Below are 7070 nucleotides of genomic sequence, written 5' to 3' on the forward strand. Positions count from 1 at the left end.
GTTTACTTTTGGGAATAGGCGTACAGAACGGATGGAGCCTCCCTGTCAAGTCGGTATTTGTCACCTTTCCAGGGGACGTCATCAAAAATGTGACAGATGTGGAGCTGGCAGAAGTGAGTAGCAGATGGTTTATTCTTCTTTTCATAGTCTGAGACTCCCAGAACAGAGTTTTAATAAAGCTGTTCGGGGGAAACAAATTACCTGAACAGAGACTGATATCACAATGTTAATGGAAATTTTTACTCTCTAAATTAAAGCTACATATGTCTTTTATGAAAGCAACTTATAAATGTCACAAAACACAAATTGAGAATGGGAGTGTTTGGCTGAGCTCTGATGTGTTTTGTCTTGTTTGACAGAGTTATCTGAAAAGGTTTGGTTACATGGAGACGGAGCAGCGCAGTGGCTTCCAGTCCATGGTGTCCACAGCAAAGGCTCTGAAGAGGATGCAGAGACAGATGGGTCTGGAGGAGACTGGAGAACTGGACAAGCCGACACTGAAGGCCATGAAGCGACCTCGCTGTGGTGTTCCTGATGTGGCCAATTACAAAACCTTTGACGGGGATCTCAAATGGGACCATACTGATGTTACATACAGGTGAGTGGAAGGAAGAAATACTATGTTTCATTACATTAATTATTACATAGTGAGATATTCTACCAAATATGCAGTGGCTATAAAATATTTGCTTGTAAATAAAGCATTGATTTTCAAGGCAGGATTTCAGAAAACAACATTTCTGAAAAATAGCACTTTATACAAAAAAAACAAGTCATAAATGTTCAGATGGCATTGGGTAAGGCTATGGGATGCAAGGGAAAGTTTAAATAATATTGTCTTAAAATGCTTGAAAACATGCAAATCAAGGGAAAAATAAAAACTGACATTCTACCCTGTACCTCGTGCGATTTCACCAGATATATTTTTGCTATGGTAGATTATATCTTTAATGAAAACCATTTCACAGCCTAAAATCAAAAGCAAATTATATCATGACAGGTTATATCATGACCTGATTTTCTGTAGTTTTCAGCTACAGAAAACTCTCTCTTGTAGCTGAAAAGTATTTATAAGTTTCATCAGACTGGATCACATAGTCATTTTGAGTTCACTGTGTCCTCAGGATCCTGAACTATTCTCCCGACATGGACAGCAAACTGATTGATGATGCCTTTGCAAGAGCCTTCAAGGTGTGGAGTGATGTCACTCCTCTGACGTTTACCCGTCTTTTTCAAGGCAATGCAGACATCATGATCTCCTTTGGAAAAGCTGGTATGTGCGCTTTTTTACATTTCTAAGTCAAACATTTGCACTCTAAAAAATTAAGAAGCTGAATTCTTAAAATCAAACATTGATGAGCTGCTTCATGTTCTTTTTAGACCACGGGGATCCATACCCCTTTGACGGTAAGGATGGCCTTCTAGCTCACGCCTATCCTCCTGGTGAGGGCATTCAGGGGGACGCCCACTTTGACGATGACGAACACTGGACTCTGGGAAAAGGAGCAGGTAACTACACCTCAGAAATCACGTGCTTCTTCCTTCCTCCTTCCTCCTTCCTCCTTCCTCTGGTGTTCTTTGCACATATTTCCTTTAACATACAATCCAATCTGTCTTCTCAGTGGTGAAGACTTACTTTGGCAATGCGGAAGGCGCCATGTGTCACTTCCCCTTCACTTTCGAGGGGAAATCGTACACCAGTTGCACCACCGAAGGCCGTACCGACAACCTGCCCTGGTGTGCAACCACAGCCGACTACGACAAAGACAAGAAATACGGCTTCTGCCCAAGTGAACGTAAGCATAACAAAAATGACGAGCCTGAAGTTATCCATTATGTTTACGAGGTTGTGAAGGAAAACTGGAACTCATCCAACTACGCTTTTAACTGTAATCGTCACAGTCTTGTTCACATTTGACGGAAATGCGGATGGAGCCCCCTGTGTCTTCCCCTTTACCTTCCTGGGTGATAAGTATGATAGCTGCACCACCGAGGGCCGCAACGACGGATACCGCTGGTGTGCCACCACTAACAACTTTGACACAGACAAGAAATATGGCTTCTGTCCCAACCGTGGTGGGTAACAGGAAACACAAGGCGTGAAAGTCCTGCCACAGTTGCTTGTTGCTTTGTTTAACCACAGTTATTTTGTCTCTGTTTGTCCAGACACTGCTGTAACTGGAGGAAACTCAGAGGGAGATCCCTGCCACTTTCCTTTTGTGTTCCAAGGCAAGGAATACCACTCATGTACTAGTGAGGGGAGGACAGACGGCAAATTGTGGTGTGCCACCACTGACAACTATGATAAAGACCAGAAATGGGGTTTCTGTCCTGACCAGGGTGAGCAACATGAATGCAAGAATTTGTTCTGCGTTTATCATTTTATGAGATTTATGAAATTTCTAACTGGCTGTCTTCCAGGTTATAGCCTGTTCCTGGTGGCTGCCCACGAGTTCGGACACGCCCTGGGTTTGGATCACTCCAACATTAGAGAAGCTCTCATGTTCCCTATGTACAGCTATGTGGAGGATTTCTCCCTGCATGAGGACGACATTGAAGGCATTCAGTTCCTCTACGGTGAGCCGACAACTCAGTACTCTTTCACAATAAATCTCGTCAAACACATGAAAACTTTCCCTTAAAGAACATTCCCATATTTTGCAGGAAGAAAAACAGGCCCAGATCCTACTCCACCTCAACCTAATACTCCTACCACAACTCCTTACCCTGATGAGAGCGATGCCACAGAAGAACCTGAACCCACTGATCCATCTGTAGTGACAACGCCATCCACTGTGGATCCAACCAAAGACCCCTGCAAGATGCTCAAGTTTGACACCATCACTGTGATTCAGGGACACCTGCATTTCTTCAAAGATGGGTAAGCAAATAGCTAGTTCTACTTATGTTCTAGAAATATAACCTGATGAGGTGCTAATATTCCATTTCTGGTTGACAGGCAATTCTGGAAGGTACCAAGCAAGACAGACGGAGGTCGAAAGGGACCATTTTCCATTTCTCAGAGTTGGCCAGCTCTACCTGCTGTCATTGACTCTGCCTTTGAGGATGTTCAGACCAAAAAAATATACTTCTTTTCAGGTAAGGAGTGTTCTTTCAAGAGCTTATCAGAGCACTGAAATGTTAGACAAAGAGTTGTAATCATATTTTATTGTTACATTAGGAACCAGGTTCTGGGTATACACAGGAAGCAGTGTGCTAGGTCCCCGCAGTATTGAGAAGCTTGGTTTGCCCCCAAGTGTGCAGAAGGTGGAGGGAGCGCTACAGAGAGGGAAGAGCAAAGTGCTTCTCTTCAGTGGAGAGAACTTCTGGAGGTGAGTAGAAATTGCCCCCTTTTTTTAGATTAAATCTGTAATTTAACCCATCCTTAAACACGTTTTGTGTTAAAGGACCAACAGTAGATCTCATTCTATCGCTGATCCCTACAGGTTTGATCTCAAGACCCAAGGGATTGACAAAGGATACCCCAAATATACCGACGCCATCTTTGGAGGTGTCCCTAATGATGCTCATGATGTGTTCCAGCACAAAGGTAAATATACCTTCTACCACTAAGCTTAGAAACCCAAAAACAAAACTCAACAAAAGACTCAATAGACTCAACAAAACATGGCATACATTGTGGGTGTTGTAACATCAACGTTTCTCTTTCAGGCAACATTTACTTCTGCAGAGATCGTTTCTACTGGCGCATGAATTCTCGCAGGCAGGTGGACCGCGTCGGCTATGTGAAATACGATCTTCTGAAATGCCCAGATGCCTCAAGAAATCACTACTGAGATACATGCACAGATGGGCAGTGAGGATGTAGCAACCAAATGTTTCTTTGTGCAGGTGTCTGAAAGAATGTGATGCAGTGTTTGTTCATCATGCCTTTTGTATGATGTATGTGCTTTATGCAATGTGAACAACTGGCTTCTATTGAATTTGGCTGATTATTACTCATACAGCATTGGACTGAATGCAAGTCAAAGGCCCAGAAGGCAAGTAACCATTGTTTGCACTCAGTCTAAGATGCTATGAACTGATGACCATAGTGGCCTATAATTTGAGACCCATACAAGTACATTCAAGACATGCTTTCTGGATAAAACTCCGGATTTGCAGATGAAATTTCATGTCTGACTGGTTCAGACCCTTGTCAGTATTCAAATATTTTTTTGGTATTTATAGCAACATCTAATATTATTATTTTTTGTCATAAGTCTATTTGTTTTGTGTGGTTTTATGTGTTTTTCTGAAAGTGGTTTCAAAGCCATAAACTTGCACTGGAAGACATTCTGTGTCTCCTTAATTAAAATTATTTATAAAACTAATAATTTTGTACAAATATTCCAGCTTTCAATGCAATAAAAATTATGTGAGAACATTCTTCCTTTGTCAGCGTCTTTATCATTTGCAAGTACTTTTGAATTGATATGTTTCTTTACTGCTGCTATACACAACCAACAAAAAACATTTCTTGCAATATAATTCACTTTTCCAGTTTAAATCTGATAACCAGAGATATTTCTAAACTACTTTCTAATTGCCTGAACAATAAAAATTTAAGATTTCATGAAGTTCTAAAGCTTTTATAAGCTAAAATTACTATGAAACCCCAGATAATAAAATTTAAGATTCACAAACTGACGATCTACCTGTCCATCATCACCTCAAGAACACTACTGATTTCTGTGACATTGTGGAGAAGCACAGTGGACCTCAGTATGCCTGGTTGCCTGGAAGTGCCACATTCATCTGTTAAAACAATTGTACCCAAATATAAACACCACAGGAAAATCCAGTCGTCACACTGCTCAGGGATGACCTTGTGTTGGAACCCCGTCAAAACAGCAAAGCTTATTTCTGGCACAAGAAAACGTATCCACTCAACAGCTAGTGTCAGTCATTTTTCAGTTAAGAAAAACAAAACACATGAGAAATTAATAGGACCAACACACGGAAGACCTAAGCTTCAGAGTTTCCAAGGCCAAAACAATAAACCAAAACACCTCCTAACTGTGAAATTAAATACCACTATAAATAAACAAAGTTCCACCAAGGCTGCACTTTAACTGGCTATCCACAAAACAGAAGATAAAAATGGCAGAGAACCTCGACCAGTTTCCACTGTGAATAAAACAAGCAGTTCCTTTATACTCCTTTATACCGCTTATTCTTACAATAATACTCACAATAGCCTGCGCAAGCACACAGACAAGATCAATTCCCAGTCAAAAGGGAGATGACACTGTGAGAGTGAGCTTTTTATGCAGAGGTTGACGAGCCGCAACACGTCTCACCCGAAGCAGTGTTAAAAAAGAGGAGAAACCTCTCTCATGAAGAGAGCTCCCGGAGGTCAGTGACCATAACGTGTTTCAGTGCAAAATGAACATAAAAGGCCCAGAACAAAGACTTTTGGAATGATGGTGGGGCTGATGTTGGTAACAGAGTGCCATTATTCACTGTGAAACAAGTATTCTTTTGACATGGGATGAAAAGTTATTCAGAAAAATGGAAAAGATTACTACAAAAGTGACAAAAAAGAAGCCAAAATACTGTTTGTAAATGGCTAACATCAGGCTGATAATGAAATTCACACTGAAATGTTTGGCCGTACCAATCATTGGTAAAATTAGAGAAAAAATGGGGGGAAATTACAAGTCTGCGTACATTGTCCTCACTGTGAAATAAGGTGGTGGGAGCGTCATGTAGAAATTGGTGGCGTTCATAAAAACAATGGAAACATTGAAGCAAGACATTATTTAGAAAAACTTAGAAAGAAATGAGACACTCGTGAGGTTAGAGGAGAATGGCAGACTAGTCAGGATGACAGAAAGATAAATAATTAAGCAAGCAATTTGGAATTACATTTCTAAACGCACTGAATCTTGAAGTAGATTGGCTACAGCAAACTGTCACACCAAGCACTCGTGTCAAGTAGGAAAAGGAAAGTGAGACAACAATTCACACAGACTCACCAAAATTGGACAGCGACAAATTGGAAATATGTTGCCTTGTCAAATGAGTCTCAATTTCAGCTGCAACAGTCAGACAATAGACTCAGAATATTAAAATAGCATGAATCTGTGTGGATTCTGTGGAAGAAAAAAGCTAAATCTTCCACACACAAACATAAATTTTGTCCGACCCTTACTGGTTAAAATATTGCACTTTCCTGTGCCTTACTATAAGATTCTGTCCTTCAGATTTCATTGGCATGAATGTGTGTTCAGCATCTTGCTTTTCCCTCTTTGTGGCGACATCAAAACTATGATTGATACTGAGCTGGCAGGAGGGAGTAAACAGATGGCTCATTTTGTCTTCATAGACACAGACTCCCAAAACCAGATTCAGTCAAGCTGTGCAGGAAACTAATTACCTGTTACAGAAATCCGTGTCGCAATGTTGATGAATGTTTATTTTTTACATTTAAACCATGAGAGAGTTTCACTTCAGATTATAAATGCCCCTCAAAGGCAAAGAAGGAATGTTAATATTGCAGAAAACCAAAGTGGCTTCATGAGCACTTGGTAATAAACACCAAGCTTGTATTTTGATACTGTTGATGATGTTTTCTTCTTAATTTGACTATGAGCACTGCTGAGATGTGCACCTCCAAAGCTCTTAGAAGGCAGTGGAGGCATTTAGTGACGGGAAGAAAGATTAGAGATTGCGGTAATTAAATGTTTGGGGTTTTTTTTAGCATGGAGGTTTTTGTGGTTTTTGTTTCAGAGGTTTTTGTGGGGCTAGATGACGTATATATATGATATACGACAGTTAAACAACATTTAACTGAGGTCCTCAAAGGGGTGCTGGTTTTAATGTTTTCATCTTTTTTTAATCTTTTTCAAAATGTCTTTTTCTTTCTCACTGTTTCGGTGATTTTAATGTTTTTATCTTTTAAAAAAAAGTCAGAGAGATTAGAGTCCTTGTCAAACGACGTTTTGACTAAACTAAAGCTTTTTATTTCTCTCTCACTGTTTAATTATTTTTATGTTTTAATTATGTTTTTTAAATCTCTTTCTCACATGCTGTTTTTATTTTAATTATGTAAAGCACTTTGAAAG

General features: G+C 40.1%; 1 protein-coding gene across 2 annotated transcripts; it reads left to right on the forward strand.

Annotated features, from left to right (window-relative positions):
• Window positions 1-6: 6 nt before the first annotated feature.
• On the forward strand, window positions 7-4390 carry mmp9 (matrix metallopeptidase 9). Of its 2 annotated transcripts, XM_016665319.1 has the most exons (14): window positions 27-113; window positions 360-598; window positions 1125-1273; window positions 1381-1509; window positions 1623-1796; window positions 1903-2076; window positions 2167-2340; window positions 2422-2577; window positions 2665-2712; window positions 2743-2881; window positions 2960-3099; window positions 3182-3332; window positions 3447-3550; window positions 3673-4390. In XM_016665319.1, the coding sequence occupies exons 2-14, from the start codon at window positions 384-386 to the stop codon at window positions 3795-3797; spliced, it is 1878 nt and encodes a 625-aa protein (XP_016520805.1). In that variant the 5' UTR covers window positions 27-113; window positions 360-383; the 3' UTR covers window positions 3798-4390. The 2 variants fall into 2 exon arrangements, with proteins under 2 accessions (XP_007540912.1, XP_016520805.1); XM_007540850.1 differs by having other exon boundaries at window positions 7-113; window positions 2665-2881.
• Window positions 4391-7070: the final 2680 nt, after the last annotated feature.

This window comes from Poecilia formosa, unplaced genomic scaffold, assembly GCF_000485575.1.
Source record: "Poecilia formosa unplaced genomic scaffold, Poecilia_formosa-5.1.2 Scaffold566, whole genome shotgun sequence".
Lineage (NCBI taxonomy): Eukaryota > Metazoa > Chordata > Actinopteri > Cyprinodontiformes > Poeciliidae > Poecilia > Poecilia formosa.